The 23,720-nt window shown below is 50.7% G+C and overlaps 1 protein-coding gene across 1 annotated transcript in view; it reads right to left on the reverse strand.

The window, feature by feature from the left end:
- The window catches only part of ZNRF3 (zinc and ring finger 3), a 213,860-nt gene extending 196,724 nt beyond the window's left edge, over positions 1–17,136 (reverse strand). Inside the window, 1 exon segment of the mRNA XM_075341857.1 lies at positions 16,633–17,136. Within this exon segment, the coding sequence (XP_075197972.1) occupies positions 16,633–16,851 (219 nt within the window). The 5' untranslated portion in view covers positions 16,852–17,136.
- Positions 17,137–23,720: the final 6,584 nt, after the last annotated feature.

The raw sequence follows: 23,720 nt of genomic DNA on the forward strand, positions 1-23,720 counted from the left end.
CATGAGTGATTGGAGTGTGAAATTATATATATATTATTATTATTATTATTATTATTATTATTATTAAATATTCCCCCCCTTCCCTGCCCAACCCTCTGTGCCGGCATTAGTGATTCAGTCAAACTTTCTACTGCCAGAGGATCCCAGCGTAATGCACTGGTCGCTGGTTCTCCTCACTTGAGTGCGACCGTTACATAGAAATAGATGCTGGCATGGTCTGGTCAGAAGAACCACCATTGTGATGCAATGCGATGCTTGAGCAGTAATACAGCTGTTAGTGAATCACTGATGCCGATGCAAAAAGGTGGGCGAGGGAAGGGGTTGAATATTCATTTTTTCATTAAGACAAGTTCCAATCACTGACGCTGGCAGAAGAGTGGGCTGATTTATGGGCAGTGGAAAGGGGTGAATGTTCTTTTGCAATTAACACAGTCCAATCACTGATGCCGACAGAGGGGTGGGCAGGATTATGGGCAGGGACAGTGGAGAATATTCATTTTTAAGTAACAGGTGACCCAATCACTGACAGCAATACAAAATATATGATATTCCCCAAATAAGCCATGGCGCTTATTTTGGAGTAAAAAATATAGAACCCAGTCTTATTTTCAGGGAAACACGATATGACAACCCTTTGTTTTCTTGTGACTTCTTCTGAGCTGATGGACAACTATAAAGCATTCAAAACAGTCATGGCCAAAAGTTTTGAGAATGCTACAAATATTAATATTTACAAAGTCTACTGCTTAAGTTTTTCTAATGGCAATTTGCATATACTCCAGAATGTCATAAAGAGTGATAAGCTTAACAGCAATTACTTGCAAAGTCAATATTGGCTAAGAAAATGAACTTTAACCCCCAAAACACATTTCAACATCATTGCATTCCTGCCTTAAAAGGAGCAGCTAACATTGTTTGTTGATGAGGACAGGGCTGGCGATCAATCAGTCATGATTACACTTTAAAAGGAGGCTGGTGCTTGGTATCATTGTTTCTCTTCAGTTAACCATGGTTATCTCGAAAGAAACACGTGCAGCCATCATTGCTCTGCACAAAAATGGCCTAACAGGGAAGAGTATCGCAGCTACAAAGATTGCACCTCAGTCAACAATCTATCGCATCATCAAGAACTTCAAGGAGAGAACTTCCATTGTTGCCAAAAAGGCTCCAGGGCGCACAAGAAGGACCAGCAAACGCCAGGACCGTATCTTAAAACGGTTTCAGCTGTGGGATCGGACTACCAGCAGTGCCGAGCTAGCTCAGCAATGGCAGCAGGCTGGTGTGAGCTCTTCTGCACGCACTGTGAGGCGGAGACTGCTTGAGCAAGGCCTGGTTTCAAGGAGGGCAGCAAAGAAGCCACTTCTCTCCAGAGAAAACATCAGGGACCGACTGATATTCTGCAAAAGGTACAGGGAGTGGACTGCTGAGGACTGGGGTAAAGTCATTTTCTCAGATGAATCCCCTTTTCGATTGTTTGGGATATGTGGAAAACAGCTTATTAGGAGAAGAAGAGGTGAGCGCTACCACCAGTCTTGTCTCATGCCAACTGTTAAGCATCCTGAAACGATTCATGTGTGGGTGTTGTGAATGTTAGTTATGTCTTGGCTGCTGGGAGGCTCCCTCTGGTGGCCAGGAAGGGTTTGGACAGAGACCAGGTGTGTTGTGCAGTGGGTGTTTCCTTTTCTAACTCTCTGCTTATTTAAGTCCTGGTCTGATTGCAGGCTGTTGCCGGATGTCAGTTGTTCTTGGTATCTCTAGCCTGCTTAATCCTGCTCTACATCACATCCACTCCAGATAAGTTCTTGCTCTTTATTTATTGCCTGGTTCTTTTGCTTATCTGGGTTTGTCATTTGTTGTGGTTGGTTTCAGTTTATTTCCTTCCAGGGATTTTCCCCCTCAGTGGATTGTTGAGGAACTCCCTGCAGTGTGGAGTATAGCTCCTTTGGGTCCATGTGTTTATGACTTGTTGAATTTGTTATAATTCTTGTTTTCTGTTCATTGGTATGACAAGGGCACCTGGTATAGGACGGAGTTCAGTTCGAGCGATCTGAGGGCCTTTTTGTACTATCAGGAATTTGGTATTTTGCAGGGTTTTTCTCTGGCTACCATCAGTCCCTTTCCTGTCCTTTCCTATTTTAGTCAGCGGGGGCCTCACCTTTTGCTAATCCTGTCATCTACCTGTGTATTGTGTTTTTCCTATATCACCGCAGTCTTTGAATGTGGGGGGCTTGCTATTCTTGTCTATTTTCTCAGGCAGAGAGTTATTCATCTTTCCTACCTTTAGAATAGTTAGTTCTCCGGCTGGGTTCGCGGTGCACAGGATGTTAGTTCACCCCTCGGCTACTTCTAGTTGTGTTGGTTAGTAAGAGGATGCCGGCCTGATTAGTTGCCAATGCTCTTGTCACCTTTTTGCCAATGATTTGTGGTGATCTTCCATGGTTCCGGATCATAACATGTGGGGTTGCTTCTCAGCCAAGGGAATCGGCTCACTCACAGTCTTGCCTAAAAACACAGCCATGAATAAAGAATGGTACCAGAATGTCCTTCAAGAGCAACTTCTCCCAACTGTCCTAGAGCAGTTTGGCGCCCAACAATGCATTTTCCAGCATGATGGAGCACCTTGCCATAAAGCAAAAGGTGATCAGTAAATGGCTCATGGAACAAAACAGAGATTTTGGGTCCATGGCCTGGAAACACCCCAGATCTTAATCCCATTGAGAACTTGTAGGCAATCATCAAGAGACAGGTGGACAAACAAAAAACAACAAATTCTGGCAAAATGCAAGCATTGCTTATGCAAGAATGGACAGCTATCAGTCAGGAATTGATCCAGAAGTTGATTGAGAGCATGCCAGGGAGAATTGCAGAGGTCCTGAAGAAGAAGGGTAAACACTGTAAATATTGACTTGCTGCATTAACTCATTCTAACTGTCAATATAATCTTTTGGTACTCATAATATGATTGCAATTATATTTCTGTATGTGATGTAAACATCAGACAAACACAACTAAAAACCAGAGGGCAACACATTATGTGAAAATATAATTTTGGTGTCATTCTCAAAACTTTTGGCCATGACTGTACATGTAGTGAGTGATGTATATGACAGCTTACTATGATAACCGGTCACCTTAGCACACTTTATGCCTAGAAGTGCTCTATTCTAGTCTAGACACCTTTACACAACAAACCCTTCTAGAATAAAGCTGTATCAACAATAACAAATGATGGGGATAAGTACAAATCAGTGCAAAATCATCAAACAAATGTATTGTAGTCAGCCATATGGAAGCAAGGTTAAAGAATTCCAATAAAAGAAACATCGTGTCACTGATAACCAATAGTCAATGGAGGTGCAAAAAGTGGATAAAAGCAAACCAATAGTCAATGGAGGTGCAAAAAGGTGCAAAAGATGAAAGCAATCGATCAAGTCTAGACACAATATGCAGAATACTTGGTCCTACGGTGTTTTATTGCAATGGTGATCTCGATGGGACAGCATGCCCCGCTTTCAACCGCATCCATCCCATCATGCATACAAAACCTCCATACAATGCAATATCCAAGGCACAATAATTCTACAGGTATGCAGTAATTGCAGGTAAAAACATGGAAAATGTCTCTGGTATTGTTTCCTTCGCAAATTATTATCCAAAAGATACTTTCTCATGACCATCTACATTTCTCAATTGGAGTTGAAATCTCAGAGACCACAATCTAGTTCCTTAAAAGTAAATATATTACATTCTAATCTCAGTCAATTTTCTGTACATTACAGTTGTCAACTGAAGAAAAAAAAAAAAAGAAAAAGAAAAGAAATAGCTGAAGGACTTGAAAGAGAGTTTAGATAAGTGACGAAAGCCCCGCAGAGTATAAAATACTGCTTCATTTTGCCAACTCTTGACATTATCTCTCGGCTCGGCAGGATAAAACAGTTTTAAATGGCTTGTTTAAGTTGCTAATTTTGTATTAATAAGAGCTCAGTCAAGATTAGAGTTAAGAGAGCAAACAGTTGGCAGAAAGCATAGGAAACACACATGGTAAAAGGTGTCTGAGGCGGTGGTGAGTGTAAAGAATGTGGACCGGTCACCGTGGCCAGATCACCCAAAACACGCCAAGTGGACGCTCACGAGTCTGCCCAAAAACAACTCTAGGCCTTGTGCACACGTTGAGTATTTGGTGAGGTTTTTAGCTCAGTATTTGGAAGCCAAAACCAGGAGTGTGGGGGGGTAAAGTGCACACGTGTTTCTATTCTACTTTCCCTCTGATTGTGTCATGCTAGGTATGGGGAAGTACCAAGTGAACGGCGGAAGGGAAACCCTGTGTTTAGGGAGAGGGAAGATGGTGACCTCTTACCAAACCTACTGCTGGTCCCTGGGGTCCCTCACCACTCTAGATAATTCCGCCCATATGTGCCGAGCTGGATACCTGACCCTAGGTATTCCTAGTGCTGGGCCCTATATAGGGAACTGATGGTATGAGCTCTTCATTAACCCCACTACACACTATAGACGACACAAGGAGGACACACAGGGGGAAAATGTATGAACTACTTATCTACAGATAGCAAAAGTAGAAGTTCAGCAAAGTTATCACCAACGATCCTACAGAGGAGTACAAACCACATGCTTGCAGCCAAGGCTTGAATGAACTGAAAATATCACCAGTCCAAGGAAGGAAGGGGTATTTAAGCAGAAAGATAATGCTGATGATCAGTAGCTGGGTGGAAGGCGAGCTCCTGCTGGGTCCAAAAGGGGAGAGAAGAATCCAGCAGAAAAGCTACCCATACCAATGAATAGTGACAGCAGGAACAATAGAAAGTCAGGGAAAATTCTGTGCAGCCAAACGCTGTGACCTTCTATAGCCAGAAACCAAATGACTGTCTCTCACCCATAACAGACTGTCCCACTCCTGGTTTTGGCTTACAAATACTGGCGGTAAAAACTCAAATACTCAACATGTCAATGTGACCCAAAAGAGCATCTGCATCACACGGTTATACCCTCCATGCACTGGATTTGATCAATGTCTTTCACCCACAATGAATATGCACACATAACCAAGAGCAAAATGGTGTACGAGTAAGGATCTACACCTCAGAGTCAACTCACCAAATTACACCTGGCTGCCATCCAATAGGACTTTATTAAACTGCCTGCCGATAACATTAATGGAAGACAACAGAAAACAGCCCAAAACTATTGATAACCAATACCAAAAGGCAAAAAAAAAAAAAAAAAAAAAACATGGCAGGACAATGCAGACAAACAGTTCAGTAAAAGACTCTAGAATCACTTAAGAAAAAAAACAATAAAAAAATCCTTCTGCTTCTTAGAAAATTGTCAACCTCAGGGTAAGGGAGCATTGCTCAGATTCTTGTATTATTAATGGCTTCAGGAGGTTTGCTTCCCTGATAGAATGGCAATCAGCATAAACATATGAACATAAACCATATGTCCTTCCAGGTGGCATAAAGCAAGGTTTCCCTTCTTAACCCTCCTTAGAATGAGCTCTGATTAGGGAGTGATCGCAGCGTTAGGTGAATAATACAGGACGGTAACGGATTCGTCACTTATTTACTGCAATAAACACGCGTTACCCAAACTCAGAGCGAGTTTCCCTTTCACATAAGTGCGTATTATTTTCCACACAAAAGAGAAGGATGCATCTGGTCTGCAGACAATATGTTTACTAGGGATTAGTGAGGACAAAATTAGGGAAGAAAGAAATACATTTCATACCAAGATGGCCAAAAATGAGAAGGTAATTCTGGTGGCAAAATAGTTTTTCAAAACTAATGATCTGTGGTTTTAAAGCCTTCTCACCCCTGTTGTTGAGCAGTTTCCTTTCTAACAGATCAGAAGCATCATTGTTGCCTTGAGATGGTTCTCGCCATCTTGGTGATCATCCAACGGCTTATTTCAATCAGTAAGGCGGCGCTCACATCAGCGGTATTTTGCCGCAAAGTGGAATCTGGCACAAATGCGGTTCAGTTCCATTCATTTCCAATGGAATCGCGGCAAGATGTGGTCACATGCGGTTGTGTATGACGCAGCAACCACATGTGACTGCATCTTGCCGCAATTCTATTGGAAATTAATGGAACTGAAACGCATTTGTGCCGGATTCCACTTTGCGGCACAATACCGCTGATGTGAACGCTGCTTCAGTGGCTTCCGTAGGAGAACCATTTCCTTTCCACATGACTCCTGTTCCGAGAGCGGGTGATTGCCAGTAACTATGGGCCATGAGCAGATAGAGATTGGGAGATCACAAGAAACTTTCCAGAAGAAATGATCATGCCATTCCCTCATGCTGGAATATGCACTTATGTTCTTTAAAGGCCAACTTTATTATTAGAAAAGTAAGAGCAAAATATGAATGAAAAAACTGTGAAAGTATCATTCAACCATTGCCAGTCTCAGACCAGTGTGTGAGCGTGGAGGCATTGTGCGGTGTGATAGAACTGCACATTTCAGAGTGACCTTTTATTGTGGCCAGCCTAAGGGGTACTTCTCACATAGCGTGATCGCTGCTGAGTCACAGGTTTTGTGACGTACCAGTGACCTCATCAGCGATCTCGCTGTGTGTGACACTACGCAGCGACCTGGCCCCTGCTGTGAAATCACTGATCGTTACACACTGTTCTGGTTCATTTTTTCTCATTGGTCTCTCCTGCTGTGCAGCACACATCGGCGTGTTTGACGGCGGGAGACCAACGAGCACTGACTCTGTAAGCAGCGTACGCTGGTAACCAGGGTAAATATCAGGTAACTAAGAAAAGTGCTTTGCTTAGTAACCCAATATTTACCCTAGCTACGTATACAGGGAGCCAGCACCGGCAGCCTGTAAGCGGTGTACGCTGGTAACCAGGGTAAATATCAGGTAACCAAGCAAAGTGCTTTGCTTAGTAACCCAATATTTACCCTAGCTACGTATACAGGGAGCCAGCACCGGCAGCCTGTAAGCGGTGTACGCTGGTAACCAGGGTAAATATCGGGTAACCAAGCAAAGCGCTTTGCTTAGTTACCAGATATTTACCCTGGTTACAAAGCACAGCATTGTTACACGAGATGCTGGTGGCTGGTCGCTGATCATTGGGAAGATCTGCCTGTTTGACAGCTCACTAGCGACCATGTAGCGACATACCAGCGATCCTGACCAGGTCGTATCGTGGTTGGAATTGCTGATACGTCGTTTAGTGAGACGATACCCTAAGGCACACCTGTGCAATAATCCTGCTGTCTAATCAGCATCTTGATATGCCACACGTGTGAGGTGGATGGAGAAGTGCTCATTATCACAGATTTAGACAAATTTGTGAACAATATTTGAAAAAAAGTCTTAGATCTTTGAGTTCAGCTGAAAACTGGGAGCAAAAACAAGAAAGTGTTGTGTGTTTATATCTTTATTCAGTGTAATAATTAGCTTTTTATTATAATATATATATATATATATATATATATATATATATATATATATATATATATATATATATATATATATATATATATATATATATATATATATATATATATATATATATATATATATATATTTATTTGGAGAAATACCTGATCAGTTTGAGATCTATAGCGTACAATAGTTACCCTTAAAAGGGAACCTGTCAGAACTGCTCGTGGTTCTGGGTGAATATTGCACCTAAGTGTATATTGCTAATCCCTGTCTAACCATCCCTGCATCTAGTAGCATAGATAGAGAGATCTTTAGAAATACTTTTTCTAAAGATCTTTTATCGTATGCTAATGAGGCCAGTGACTAGTCACAAGGGCGTTGGTTCTCTTGGCTAGTCAGCCCCCTTAGCATGTAAACACGCCCCTGTGGGCGTACATACATGCTAATGAATGCGCAGTGTCAGAGGTATGGTCGATCTCACCGCACCAGACGCTGGATTTCGGCTCAGGGCTCATGATCAGAAGTCCGGACTTCCAGTCATGTGCACTATGAAGCCAGGTGTACGCGTCCCAGCTTCAAATTGGTGTAGTGCACATGACTGGAAATCCAGGGATATTCTGATCGTACACATCGAGCCGGAAACCAGCGGCGGAAGCAGAGGTGAGAGCGACCATGCCGCTGCATACCCCCTGTGGGCCAACTAGCCAAGGGAACTAACACCCTTGCGACTAGTCCCTGGCCTTATTAGCATATTATAAAGAATCTTTAGAAATACTCTCTTTCTAAAGATCTCTTTATCTATGCTACTAGATACAGGGACGGTTAGGCAGGGTTTAGCAATATGAACCCAATTCTGGGTGCAAATTGCACCTGACAGGTTCCCTTTAAATAATGGACACCTCTCCCATAGTATTAATCATTCCGATCAGGTTAATCTCAAGCTAAAAATACTTTCTCATTGTCCCGGCCCCACACCCACTTAAAATCAAAGTATTTGTCCCATTTCTGTAGTACAGTATTAGATGCTTCAGATCTACACTTGCACACAAGTAACATGCGCTACCTTACTGGCCACCATTACATTCAGCTCTACATATCAAATATGCCACACATCAGTAAAATCCAGATACGTGGTGCAAGTATCTGTGACAGAATATTTTACCGATAAGTTCACACCTGCAAATAACTAGGTCACAGAAAATAAACCTGATGAAATCTGGCCAGCAAAAGCTACGTTATCAAGCGCACAGTGCGAGTGTCTGATTTCACAGGCTAATGATCAGGACAAGGAAGGATGTAGGTATCAGTTACAGGAAGAATCTCTAACACAAAGCAGATCCCTCCACTGTGTGCGCAACAATACGTTCTCGCACTTGCAGCAAACCTGGGAAGTAATCAGATCATGCTCTCACCCTACTGACAGCTCATCCTCCACAGATGCGGCATTACTACTGGCGTTCCCAGCGTTCCCCTCCAGCTGCAGGACACTGGACGCCGATTGTACACATCTGGAGGGCGCCAACACGACTTTACCAGCCTGGAAGGCCATAGAAGAGTGCAAAAGATGGATACACAGCATAGGAGGAGCATGGAAGCCTGGACTCATGCCTGCAAGACACTATGCCCTGGTAACAGGATTTATTTCATCCCACAGAAGAGACGGCTTTAATAAAATCAATTCATCGTTATATTCTAAAAAACTCGGTAAAGAATGGGAATGTGGCTGTGATGCTGAGGAAGAAGTCGGAGACTTCGAAACGCATCGATCAATAACCCATTGCTTTTATCAATACCGCATGGACTGAACCTCAAATAAGCCACATCCATTCCTTTACCACTTTCTATCGACGCTCATTGATCCTTTACATGATAGTTATTTTAGCTCCAAGATGATCATATACCGTTTCTATTCCATTTTATACCAGATGAGACCTTATTGCGCTGTTTCCTTTCTAAAGAATTGGAATGAAATAATAAAAGATAAAATTATGTTGTTTTTTCAAAAGGAGGCCGTACACATTAGATAGTCATCAAACGCTTGTTTGTCTGAGGATTACTCTTCTTCTCTCCATATACATGCCTGCTCAGTTCAGAGGAGCATGCACGTGTGGGGAGAGGCGACAACCACTGCTAGACAAGTATAGCGAGCGCTCAAACCAGACACTAAAATTCAACAACCATTCTTTCCTGGAATTTCTGCTTTTTGGGAACCATCAGACACCTCCAAGAACCGAGACATGACTGATCCAATTTCAATCAAATCTCTTATTTTGACCTACAATCAGATCTGTCAGGTCTCCATCTGGATTGCAATTTTAGGCTATGTGCGCACTAGAAAATGGACTTTTCTAAAAAAAAAAAAAAAAAAAAAAAAAATCCGCACCCTCTGGCAGAATACCGCAGCTGCGGCAAAAACCACTGTAAAACCGCACCTGTGTTTTGCCGCGGGTTGGTCCCTGCGGTTTTTTACCATTATCTATGGCAAAAACCTCCGGTACCGACAGAAAAGAGGTGACATGCACATTAATTCCGCAGCGGAAATTCTGCAGGTAAATGCGCAAGTAAAAAAAAAAAAAAAACTGTGCGCACCGCATTTTTTTTTTTTATACCCATGGGTTTTACTGGGAATGACTGCAGCATGTTAGACATATTTTCTGCAGCAAATCCACGATAAATCCGCAGCGTGCTCACATAGCCTAAAAGAATTTTGGTGAGGACCTTCCTTTTATTGTCCACAAGACAATGTAAAGACCAAATTCACAGGTGAACATCATCAGATCGGCAGCTCTCCTGACCGGAGCTAACTGCCTTAGGCCCCTTTCACACGTCAGTGATTCTGGGACGTTTGTGCTTTTTTTAAACGTACCAGAATCACTGACATACGCAGACCCATTATAATGAATGGGTCTGCTCACACGTCAGTGATTTTTCATTGCACGTGTCTCCGTGCGGCGTACCCGCGTGTGCGTGATTACCGCACGGAGACATGTCCATTTTTTTCTGGCATCACTGATGTTCCACGGACCACGCAGTGGTGTGGTCCGTGAAACACGTGCCAGAAAAAAACGTGCTTTTAAAATAATAAACATTTTAACTCACCCGGCTCCAGCGATGTCCTCTGCAGCCCGTCCTCCCTGCTGCTTCTAAGCCGGCTGATTACTGTCGCGCATATTCATTATGCGCGACACAGCCGACCCGGAAGCAGCTCCTGCAGGGGTCACCGCCGGCCGGATGCTGCACCGCGGAAGGATTCAGCACCATGGAGAGCGGGAGCGGGCGCAGGTGAGTGAATCTCTAAGTGCAATCACGGGCCACGGAAAACGGAGCTCGGATTGCACTTAGACAACCCACGTGTGCCGTGATTTTCGGCACACGCAGGGACATGTGCGTGTTTTACACGCCAGTGAAAAACGTCTGTTTTTCACTGACGTGTGAAACGGGCCTTATAGCCATAGAAAAGGCCGTAAACTCAGGTTAGGAGCTCCACCGGTTGGGCTGGACATTGAGATCCATGCACGGTCTGTGTATCACAGGTGTGCGGCTCTGGTCTAACCCTGGAAAAATTGAAAACCAATAGCGAATGTCTACAAGACAATGTTATCAGGTGGATGCGCTCCACAAAAAAAAAAAAAAAAAAAAAAAAAAAAAAAAAAATATGGAAACCTGTAAATGTAAAAATGACCGGCTGTGCATACGTTCTGACTTTTAGGCCTCAATTATCTGCTTCATGTTCCCAAACACGTAAAGTAGTCAAAAGAAGTGCAGTTTGGAAGAAAGAAAAAAAAAAAAAAAAAAAAAGGGGGGGGGGGATGACGCTGGAGAGTCCTGAAGTGTCTTAGGCTGTGTGTGCACACTGCAGTTTTGTTTCTTCAGCGAAAAACGCACCCTCTGCAGAAAAGCTCATCAAAACACATGTTTGATATGTTTGGGTGCGTTTTTACCCATACGTTGTTTTTTTTTCACACTAATGGAAAAAAACACAAAAAGTAGTGACATGCTGCTTCTTTTTTTTGCAACCAAAACTGCAGGTAAAAAAAAAAAAAAGCAACGTGTGCACAGCCTTTCTGTATTCTCAGACTTTGCTGGGGAAGGAAATGCATGCAGTTTATGACCTCAAACTGCAGCAAAAACGGCACTGTGCGCACAGGGCCTTAGGCCACGCTCACATCAGCGGTATTTTGCTGCAAAACTGAATCCGTCAGGAATGCGTTTCAACTCCATTCATTTCCTATGGAATCGCAGCAAGATGCGGTCACATGCACGTTACCACATGTTGCCGGGATTCCATAGGAGATGAATGGAGCTGAAACGCATTCCTGACGGATCCGGCCTTGCAGCAAACCACTGCTGATGTGAGCGCGGCCTTACTTTGGTAAGCCAGGTTCACGGATCATGTGCACATTTCCATGGGTGAACAGGGCCTAGCAGTGTTGATTATAGGAGGCTTAAACTTTCTGGTTAAAATTGCATCAAAACTGAGACTATATACAGTTTTATGATAGTTATTGGTCCCACAATTTTTTCCTGGTGACAAAAAAAAAAAAAAAAAAAAAATATCTGACAAGTTTTTCAGAGAAAAACGGTTTCAGAAAAAAACCACACACACACACACTTCAGTTAAGTTTCCAAACAAGTACATTTAATATTACGCCATCTGGGTTGCAAGCCTTTACTGAAGCGGTAGTGGCAGCCACATTGTCACCCAACTTTCCCAGGGACAGATCTAATGAAAGTGATATATACAAGGGGCTGCTGATAAGTCTTTGTGATCTTTTTTTGTTTCTATGGTAATGAATATCACATCACATGATAGCCTTATGTGTCTAATATACGTTTTCAAAATTTTGTTTGTTGCTTATGGCAACCGTGTTCTACGCACGCGGGAAAACAAAATGGCGGAGTCTAATGCAATATTCACAGCAACTGAGAGCAGAGGAGTGATAAAATTCTTGTTTCTGCAAGGAAAGCCTGCGAAGGATATTCATGGTGATGTGTCGCAGACATTGGGGGATTAATGCCCTTCATATTCCACAGTTAAGAATTGGGTTGCCAAATTTAAAACGGGCCACTTCAGCACCAATGATGAGGAACGTCCTGGACGACCGAGAATGGTTGTTCCGGAGATCGTTGATGCTGTGCACAACTTCATACTGGAGAATCGATGAATTTCAGCTAAAGCAATAGTAGACATCACAGGGATTTCCCGTGAACGTGGTTGTGTCATTATCCATGAACATTTGGATATGAGGACGCTATCTGCAAAATGGGTCCCCAAATGTTTGAGAACAGAACAGAGAAGCATGCGTGTGAAAACCTCCCGGTCCATTTGTCAGCATTTCCAGACTACCTGGATTGACTGGTCACTATGGATGAGACCTGGATTTATTTGTATGACCTTGAAAACAAGAAGCAGTTAAAAGAGTGGAGGCACAGTGGTTCTCCTCATCCAAAGAAGTTCAGGGTGCAAAAATCAGCCACTAAAAGGTGATGGCATCTGTCTTCTGGGATAAGGAAGGTGTGCTGCTAGTGGACTACCTTCAAAAGGGTTCCACCATCAATGCAAGGTATTAAATCAAACTTTTGGACCAATTGAAGGCAGCTCTGAAGGCCAAAAGGTGCAACAAGCTGTCCAAAGGAATCTTGTTCCTGCAAGACAACACCTCCCCTCACACTGCACAAGCGACCACGGATAAACTGGAGAGCTGGGCTTCCAGCTGGTTGACCACCCACCTTATTCACCAGATCTAGCTCCCTCCGACTATCATCTGTTTCCAAACCTGAAGAAACACCTCAAGGGTACCAAGTTTCACACCATTTCTGAGGTCATGGCTGGTATGGATGCCTGGTTTGAGGCACAACCGAAATCCTTTCTGCTAGGTTTACAGAACTTGGAATACCGATGTAAGAAGTGTGTTGACATCAGTGGAGAGTATATGGAATAAATGTAAAGTTTCATCATCCAATCTCGTTTCTTTCTGGGTAAAGCCAAAGCCTTTATTAGCAGCCCCTCTACATACAGGAACACAGTGTAAACTGTTTGCTCGTCCTAATACATTACTGATAACATTAATAGCGGCAGATTATCGTGCAGCTCCGTTCACCATGTTAGATTACAATGCTTGAAAACTACCAGGAATACTATCCGACGTATAGAAGTAGTGTCAGGACTGTGCGCTTACATTTCAGTGAGGGCACAATAAACTATACCATATTTTGTTTGCTTTTTTTATAGATAATTGTAAAAAATGAAGAAATTAAGACACATAAAACATACATTTCTATGGCAATTGCAATTAAACTGCATTTACCCCAATGTGACAGCCTCTGAGCTGCGGAGCTTGCAGTCTAATTATGTGGGAACCGCCTGAAACATCAAAGCACTTCCACTGCACAGCACGTGGCAGAAAAATGCAAAGCACAGAACAATCCAGGCCTTCTATTCTGTACCAGAAAATCACCCGAAGTCAGCGCCTCAAAAAATACATTATATATGGTGTACAGAGCAGTGCGTCCTGTGGGCCGGTCTGGATACAGTACACTACTGACCTTCCACACACACTGTACAGATGTCGCCCTTGGCACCCAGAGGGTTAAGCGTCTTTTCTGTAAGGCGCTGCTGACAATCTAACTTTTATCTTGCAACAAAAGGGTTTGTGGCATCTTATCCCAGAGCAGATCTTCCCCGCACTCACTGTGATCACCTGTAGGCCGGATCTGGGGAGAGGGCACCGTCCTCACCCCAAAAGTAGGACAGCGCTGCCCGCCATGGTTAGGATTCCTACAGTCTAGACAAGGCCTAATACATTGGCATTGCTGTACCCAGGATACCGTATGAGGAGTACACATTCCCCGAGTACGCCATGTGGTCAATGGCACATCTGACAGACTATTTTCCTGAATTACAATGTAAAAATGACAGAGAAAAATAAACTGCTGTCTGCTCCAGGAAAACACCCAAACGCCAGCCAACAATGCAAGAAAGCGGTATGTGCCCTCACCCCACACACATATATACTACTACCATGGGTCCATCCTGTGGGAACACAGGGCCAGCCCTCAGCCCACACACATATATACTACTACCATGGGTCCATCCTGTGGGAACACAGGGCCAGCCCTCACCCCACACACATATATACTACTACCATGGGTCCATCCTGTGGGAACACAGGGCCAGCCCTCACCCCACACACATATATACTACTACCATGGGTCCATCCGGTGGGAACACAGGGCCAGCCCTCACCCCACACACATATATACTACTACCATGGGTCCATCCTGTGGGAACACAGGGCCAGCCCTCACCCCACACACATATATACTACTACCACGGGTCCATCCTGTGGGAACACAGGGCCAGCCCTCACCCCACACACACATATATACTACTACTACCATGGGTCCATCCTGTGGGAACACAGGGCCAGCCCTCACCCCACACACATATATACTACTACCATGGGTCCATCCTGTGGGAACACAGGGCCAGCCCTCACCCCGCACACATATATACTACTACCATGGGTCCATCCTGTGGGAACACAGGGCCAGCCCTCACCCCACACACATATATACTACTACCATGGGTCCATCCTATGGGAATACAGCGCCAGCCCTCAGGCCCCCCGCACACATATATACTACTACCATGGGTCCATCCTGTGGGAACACAGGGCCAGCCCTCAGGCCCCCCGCACACAGGTGTACCTGTGGCTGCCCAGCTGCTGCACCACTACAACTCCCAGCATGCCCTTACAGGCCATGGCTACCATGGCATGCTGGGGCTTGTAGTGTGCCCACAGCTTGGTGCCCAGTGCGGTCAACAGTGTGAACCTGCCAGCTCTGATCAGTTACTCAATAGCAGTGTCCCTATTGTGAATGAAGTCCACTCAGAGGCCATCTTGTGACCAGACACTACACAAGCGGCCCCTTCTTCAATCACTCCCCTCCTACAAAAGGAAGAAAACTTTGGAGTGCAGAGGAGGCACAGGCATGAGCCCCCATACACTATACCCAGAGCGGCAGGCACAGGGAGCCCCCCATACACTATACCCAGAGCGGCGGGCACAGGGAGCCCCCCATACACTATACCCAGAGCGGCGGACACAGGGAGCCCCCCATACACTATACCCAGAGCGGCGGACACAGGGAGCCCCCCATACACTATACCCAGAGCGGCGGACACAGGGAGCCCCCCATACACTATACCCAGAGCGGCGGACACAGGGAGCCCCCCACACACTATACCCAGAGCGGCAGGCACAGGGAGCCCCCCACACACTATACCCAGAGCGGCGGGCACAGGGAGCCCCCCACACACTATACCCAGAGCGGCGGGCACAGGGAGCCCCCCACACACTATACCCAGAGCGGCGGGCACAGGGAGCCCCCCATACACTATACCCAGAGCGGCAGGCACAGGGAGCCCCCCATACACTATACCCAGAGCGGCGGGCACAGGGAGCCCCCCATACACTATACCCAGAGCGGCGGGCACAGGGAGCCCCCCATACACTATACCCAGAGCGGCAGGCACAGGGAGCCCCCCATACACTATACCCAGAGCGGCGGGCACAGGGAGCCCCCATACACTGCAACCAGAGCGGCAGGCACAGGGAGCCCCCATACATTATACCCAGAGAGGCGGGCACAAGAGCCCCCATACACTGTAACCAGACCAGTGGTCCAACGAGCCCACCCATACACTATACCCAGAACTGTGGGCACAGAGGCCCACCATATACTATACCCAGAACGGTGGGCACAGGGGCCCCCATACACTATACCAAGAGCGGTGGGCACAGGCACCCCCCCATACACTATACCAAGAGCGGTGGGCACAGGGGCCCCCCCATACACTATACCAAGAGCGGTGGGCACAGGGGCCCCCCCATACACTATACCAAGAGCGGTGGGCACAGGGGCCCCCCCCATACCAAGAGTGGTGGGCACAGAGGCCCCCCCATACACTATACCAAGAGCGGTGGGCACAGGGGGCCCCCCCATACACTATACCAAGAGCGGTAGGCACAGGGGCCCCCCCATACACTATACCAAGAGCGGTGGGCACAGGGGCCCCCCATACACTATACCAAGAGCGGTGGGTACAGGGGCCCCCCATACACTATACCAAGAGCGGTGGGCACAGAGGCCCCCCATACATTATACCCAGAGCGGTGGGCACGGGCGCCCTCAGGGGTCCCACCTCTTACCTGCACGATCTCCCCCTCTGCACTGATCGTGGCTCCTGCCCGGGTGAACCTTCCCTGTAACTCAGTAGTGTGGGTTTTATAATCTCCATTGGGACTGGACTCGAAAAGAACCACTTCCACAAATGCAGTCTCCTTGGCCAGGGACCCCCCGGGGGCCGCAGCCAGCAGGACCCCCAGCCAGAGCAGGGGCAGGCTCCCCCGGATCCTCGGCTCTTTCATCTCGCAGGATGGGGGATCGGCTCCGACGGGAACATAATGTCCGACTTGTCCTGGGGCCGGGGGTTCAGTACGGTCCGCGGGGAAGAGCTGAGCAGAGGGCAGCGGCCGGGTCCGGAGGAGGGGGTCACATGGGGGCTTCCCGATCAGGCACCATTACAGGCTGAGGACCCTCTGTCTCCGCTCCCTCTCCCTGCTCTGCCAGGCGGCATCCCTTTCATCTCATCCACGTGATTGTCTTTCTTTTTTTTTTCTTCCCAAAAGGGGGGTTGTCCCCGCCTCCCAGATCTCCCTGACCCCTCTGTGTCCCCTCCCAGTGCCGGGAGGAGGGGCTGCACTGACAACAACACAGGGAGAGCAGGAACTTCTTACGGCTTTCTTGTTTTCTTCTTCAGTGTCCTGATGGCGGAGGCGACGGTCCGGGAAGTCGGTGCGGGCGGAGGAGTGGGCGCCTGGGTGGGCGGGAGGAGGCGAAGGATCAAAGGGACTGTCCGGGGGCTGCTGTACGGGGGACTGCCGACGGGGAATTGCTGTCCGGGGGGCTGCCGGCCGGAGATTGTGGTCCTGTGGCTGCACTCCGGGGACGGTTCGCGAGGATTGCTGTCCGGGGGCTTGAATCGGGAGGCTGCCTACCAGGGCTTGCGGTCTGAGGGCCGCAAAGCAGGGGGCTTGCGGTCAGGGGACTTCCAAACAGGGGGCTTGCGGTCAGTGGACTGCCAAACCTGGGGCTTGCGGTCAGTGGGCTGCCGAACCTGGGGCTTGCGGTCAGTGGGCTGCCGAACCTGGGGCTTGCGGTCAGGGGGCTGCCGAACCTGGGGCTTGCAGTCAGGGGGCTGCCGAACCTGGGGCTTGCGGTCAGGGGGCTGCCGAACCTGGGGCTTGCGGTCAGTGGGCTGCTGAACCTGGGGCTTGCGGTCAGTGGACTGCCGAACCTGGGGCTTGCGGTCAGTGGACTGCCGAACCTGGGGCTTGCGGTCAGTGGACTGCCGAACCTGGGGCTTGCGGTCAGGGGCTGCCGAACCTGGGGCTGCACTCTGGGGGTTGTGGTCAGGAAGCTGCGATCCGGTGACTGTCAACCGGGGGTTGCCGTCCAGGACCTGCTTACTGGGGACCGCCGCGATCGGCAGGCTGCACTTTGTGGGTTGCGGTCAGGAGGCTGAAACCGAGGGGGTTGCCAAACCAGGGGCTGACAAAAGCTGCTGACCGGGGATTGCGGTCAGAGTGCTGCAGTCCGGGAACCACCACTGTCGGTCGGCAGGCTGCACTTCGTGGGTTGCGGTCAGGGGGCTGCCAAATGGGGCTTGCGGTCAGGGGGCTGCCGAACCTTGGGCTTGCGGTCAGGAAGCTGCCGAACCTTGGGCTTGTGGTCAGTGGGCTGTCGAACCTGGGGCTTGCGGTCAGGGGGCTGCCGAACCTGGGGCTTGCGGTCAGGGGGCTGCCGAACCTGGGGCTTGCGGTCAGGGGGCTGCTGAACCTGGGGCTTGCGGTCAGGGGGCTGCCGAACCTGGGGCTTGCGGTCAGGGGGCTGCCGAACCTGGGGACTTGCGGTCAGTGGGCTGCCGAACCTGGGGCTTGCGGTCAGTGGGCTGCCGAACCTGGGGCTTGCGGTCAGTGGGCTGCCGAACCTGGGGCTTGCGGTCAGTGGGCTGCCGAACCTGGGGCTTGCGGTCAGGGGGCTGCCGAACCTGGGGCTTGCGGTCAGGGGGCTGCCGAACCTGGGGCTTGCGGTCAGGGGGCTGCCGAACCTGGGGCTTGCGGTCAGGGGGCTGCCGAACCTGGGGCTTGCGGTCAGTGGACTGCCGAACCTGGGGCTTGCGGTCAGTGGACTGCCGAACCTGGGGCTTGCGGTCAGTGGACTGCCGAACCTGGGGCTTGCGGTCAGTGGACTGCCGAACCTGGGGCTTGCGTTCAGGGGGCTGCCGAACCTGGGGCTTGCGTTCAGGGGGCTGCCGAACCTGGGGCTTGCGTTCAGGGGGCTGCCGAACCTGGGGCTTGCGGTCAGGGGGCTGCCGAACCTGGGGCTTGCGTTCAGGGGGCTGCCGAACCTGGGGCTTGCGGTCAGTGGGCTGCCGAACCTGGGGCTTGCGGTCAGTGGGCTGCCGAACCTGGGGCTTGCGGTCAGTGGGCTGCCGAACCTGGGGCTTGCGGTCAGTGGGCTGCCGAACCTGGGGCTTGCGGTCAGTGGGCTGCCGAACCTGGGGCTTGCGGTCAGGGGGCTGCCGAACCTGGGGCTTGCGGTCAGGGGGCTGCCGAACCTGGGGCTTGCGGTCAGGGGGCTGCCGAACCTGGGGCTTGCGGTCAGGGGACTGCCGAACCTGGGGCTTGCGGTCAGGGGACTGCCGAACCTGGGGCTGCACACTGCACTCTGGGGGTTGTGGTCAGGAAGCTGCGATCCGGTGACTGTCAACCGGGGGTTGCCGTCCAGGACCTGCTTACTGGGGACCGCCGCGATCGGCAGGCTGCACTTTGTGGGTTGCGGTCAGGAGGCTGAAACCGAGGGGGTTGCCAAACCAGGGGCTGACAAAAGCTGCTGACCGGGGATTGCGGTCAGAGTGCTGCAGTCCGGGAACCACCACTGTCGGTCGGTAGGCTGCACTTCGTGGGTTGCGGTCAGGGGGCTGCCAAATGGGGCTTGCGGTCAGGGGGCTGCCGAACCTTGGGCTTGCGGTCAGGAAGCTGCCGAACCTTGGGCTTGTGGTCAGTGGGCTGTCGAACCTGGGGCTTGCGGTCAGGGGGCTGCCGAACCTGGGGCTTGCGGTCAGGGGGCTGCCGAACCTGGGGCTTGCGGTCAGGGGGCTGCTGAACCTGGGGCTTGCGGTCAGGGGGCTGCCGAACCTGGGGCTTGCGGTCAGGGGGCTGCCGAACCTGGGGCTTACGGTCAGTGGGCTGCCGAACCTGGGGCTTGCGGTCAGTGGGCTGCCGAACCTGGGGCTTGCGGTCAGGGGGCTGCCGAACCTGGGGCTTGCGGTCAGGGGGCTGCCGAACCTGGGGCTTGCGGTCAGGGGGCTGCCGAACCTGGGGCTTGCGGTCAGTGGGCTGCCGAACCTGGGGCTTGCGGTCAGGGGGCTGCCGAACCTGGGGCTTGCGGTCAGGGGGCTGCCGAACCTGGGGCTTACGGTCAGGGGGCTGCCGAACCTGGGGCTTACGGTCAGGGGGCTGCCGAACCTGGGGCTTGCGGTCAGGGGGCTGCCGAACCTGGGGCTTGCGGTCAGGGGGCTGCCGAACCTGGGGCTTGCGGTCAGGGGGCTGCCGAACCTGGGGCTTGCGGTCAGGGGGCTGCCGAACCTGGGGCTTGCGGTCAGGGGGCTGCCGAACCTGGGGCTTGCGGTCAGGGGGCTGCCGAACCTGGGGCTTACGGTCAGTGGGCTGCCGAACCTGGGGCTTGCGGTCAGTGGGCTGCCGAACCTGGGGCTTGCGGTCAGTGGGCTGCCGAACCTGGGGCTTGCGGTCAGGGGGCTGCCGAAACTGGGGCTTGCGGTCGGGGCTGCCGAAACTAGGGCTTGCGGTCAGGGGGCTGCCGAACCTGGGGCTTGCGGTCAGGGGGCTGCCGAACCTGGGGCTTGCGGTCAGGGGGCTGCCGAACCTGGGGCTTGCGGTCAGGGGGCTGCCGAACCTGGGGCTTACGGTTAGGGGGCTGCCGAAACTAGGGCTTGCGGTCAGGGGGCTGCCGAACCTGGGGCTTGCGGTCATGGGGCTGCCGAACCTGGGGATTGCGGTCATGGGGCTGCCGAACTTGGGGCTTGCGGTCAGGGGGCTGCCGAACCTGGGGCTGCACACTGCACTCTGGGGTTTGTGGTCAGGAAGCTGCGATCAGGTGACTGTCAACCGGGGGTTGCCATCCAGGACCTGCTTACTGGGGACCGCCACGATAGGCAGGCTGCACTTCGTGAGTTGTGGTCAGGAGGCTGAAACCGGGGGGGTTGCCAAACCAGGGGCTGACAAAAGCTGCTGACCGGGGATTGCGGTCAGAGTGCTGCAGTCCGGGAACCACCACTATCAGTCGGCAGGCTGCACTTCGTGGGTTGCGATCAGGGGGCTGCCAAATGGGTCTTGCGGTCAGGGGGCTGAAACCAGTGGGTTGCCAAATCGGGGGGCTTGCGGTCAGTGGACTGCCGAACCTGGGGCTTGCGGTCAGTGGACTGCCGAACCTGGGGCTTGCGTTCAGGGGGCTGCCGAACCTGGGGCTTGCGGTCAGGGGGCTGCCGCACCTGGGGCTTGCGGTCAGGGGGCTGCCGAACCTGGGGCTTGCGGTCAGGGGGCTGCCGAACCTGGGGCTTGCGGTCAGGGGGCTGCCGAACCTGGGGCTTGCGGTCAGTGGGCTGCCGAACCTGGGGCTTGCGGTCAGTGGGCTGCCGAACCTGGGGCTTTCGGTCAGTGGGCTGCCGAACCTGGGGCTTGCGGTCAGGGGACTGCCGAACCTGGGGCTTGCGGTCAGGGGACTGCCGAACCTGGGGCTTGCGGTCAGGGGACTGCCGAACCTGGGGCTTGCGGTCAGGGGACTGCCGAACCTGGGGCTTGCGGTCAGGGGACTGCCGAACCTGGGGCTTGCGGTCAGGGGGCTGCCGAACCTGGGGCTGCACACTGCACTCTGGGGGTTGTGGTCAGGAAGCTGCGATCCGGTGACTGTCAACCGGGGGTTGCCGTCCAGGACCTGCTTACTGGGGACCGCCGTGATCGGCAGGCTGCACTTTGTGGGTTGCGGTCAGGAGGCTGAAACCGAGGGGGTTGCCAAACCAGGGGCTGAGAAAAGCTGCTGACCGGGGATTGCGGTCTAGTTGTTGCAGTCCTGGATCTGCTGACCAGTGGTTGCTGACCGGAAGCTGCCATCTGGGGGCTGGGCTGCCATCTAGGGGCTGGGCTGCCATCTGTGGGCTGGGCTGCCTTGAGCAGGACCTGGGCAATCACATCTGTTTTGATAAGCAGAGTGTCAGTTCTCCTAATGGCTCCTAAATGCTTTGTTTATGTGTTTATTCAGGAGATTGTCCTTTCTAATTGCTTTCCTTCCCCTCCTGCTTCTCACACCTGGGGTTGTGTATTGTGGCTTGTGCTGTCCTTGGTAGAAGTGCAGAGATTGATACATTATCCTACTATGCTCGCTTAGGGTACCTTCACACTTTAGCGACGCAGCAGCGATCCCACCAGCGATCTGACCTGGTCAGTATCGCTGCTTCGTCGCTACATGGTCGCTGGTGAGCTGTCAAACAGGCAGATCTCACCAGCAACCAGTGACCAGCCCCCAGCCAGCAGCGACGTGCAAGCGACGCTGCGCTTGCACGGAGCCGGCGTCTGGAAGCTGCGGACACTGGTAACTAAGGTAAACGTCGGGTATGGTTACCCGATGTTTACCTTAGTTACCAGCGCACACTGCTTCGCTTAGCGTGTGCAGGGAGCAGGAGCCGGCACTGGCAGCGTGAGAGCTGCGGAGGCTGGTAACGAAGGTAAATATCGGGTAACCACCTTGGTTACCCGATGTTTACCTTGGTTACAGCTTACCGCAGGCTGTCAGACGCCGGCTCCTGCTCCCTGCACATTCAGGATTGTTGCTCTCTCGCTGTCACACACAGCGATGTGCGCTTATCAGCGGGAGAGCAACAATAAAAAAACGAACCAGGGCTGTGTGTAACGAGCAGCGATCTCACAGCAGGGGCCAGATCGCTGCTCAGTGTCACACACAGCGAGATCGCTAATGAGGTCGCAAAAAACGTGACTCAGCAGCGATCTCAGTAGCGATCTCGCTGTGTGTGAAGTACCCCTTAGGCTTCGCCATCTGTAAACCCCCCCTACAGAAGCTCGCTTGTTGTATAGACGAACGCATGGGACCGATGATCATCATGTAATGATCGTAGCATGCGCTACCTGATCCATAGTACGATCAGAATCCACCGTTATAAGTTTAAGGCTGCATGCGCACGCTGCGTTTTTGATGCGTTTTTGGCTGCGTTTTTCGGTGCAGTTTTGTTGTCAGAACTTTCTGACATTTGACTTCCCAGCAAAGTCTATGAGAAATCAGATTTCCTATGCGCACATTGCAGTTTGTCAGCGATATTTTTTTTTTTTGTCAAAAGTTTGACAAAAAAAAATGCAACATGTTCATTCTTTCTTGCGTTTTTGTCATGACATGACATGTCACCCATTGAAATCAATGAGGGCAACAAAAATGCAAGGAAAAATGCATGCTATCAAATTGGTGCATTTGGCATGCATTTTGCATACGTTTTACCTACGGTTTTGTCAACAAAAACGCAACTCACCAACTTAGTTTCAGAATGACAAAATCAATGCTCGAGTGATTTTGACGTGTCGTGTCCGTGTGTCGTGTCTGGGTGCTGTGTCAGTGTCAGTGTGGTGCCCGTGTTAATGTCGGTGCCCGTGTCAGTGCCTGTTGCTCCACAGCTGGAGTCCTCCAGCTGTCATAGCAAACCACCCGAGTGACTGAAGTGAGCAGCGCGATCGGCGGTGCCGTCTCTCAGGTGTTTGCTGTCATAGCTCGAGTCCTCCACCTGTGAGCTCACATCAGGCTGCGACTGAAGTGAGCCGCAGCTGGAAGACTCACGTGAGTGACGGCACCGCCGATCGCGCGGCTCACTTCAGTAGCGGCCTGAGCCGCAGTGAACCCGGCCATGACGTCATTGCTGCGACACCCGCCGTACTGCGGGACCCGTAGCTGTGACGTCAGGGGTTCACCCCAGTTCATTCTGGTCGCTGCGGCTTTGTCCACACTCACAGCTGGCAGCCATGCTGTATCACTGCTGGCTGTGACAGGACAGGGATGTAGCAGAGCTGGAAGCATCGTGGGACCTCGTGTGGATTACTTTGGACCTGGAGGAGTGTTTTGGGGGTAAATAAAGTGGTGAAAGAGGGTGGCTTTTTAT

This window comes from Anomaloglossus baeobatrachus, chromosome 1, assembly GCF_048569485.1.
Source record: "Anomaloglossus baeobatrachus isolate aAnoBae1 chromosome 1, aAnoBae1.hap1, whole genome shotgun sequence".
In the NCBI taxonomy this organism is placed as follows: Eukaryota; Metazoa; Chordata; class Amphibia; order Anura; family Aromobatidae; genus Anomaloglossus; species Anomaloglossus baeobatrachus.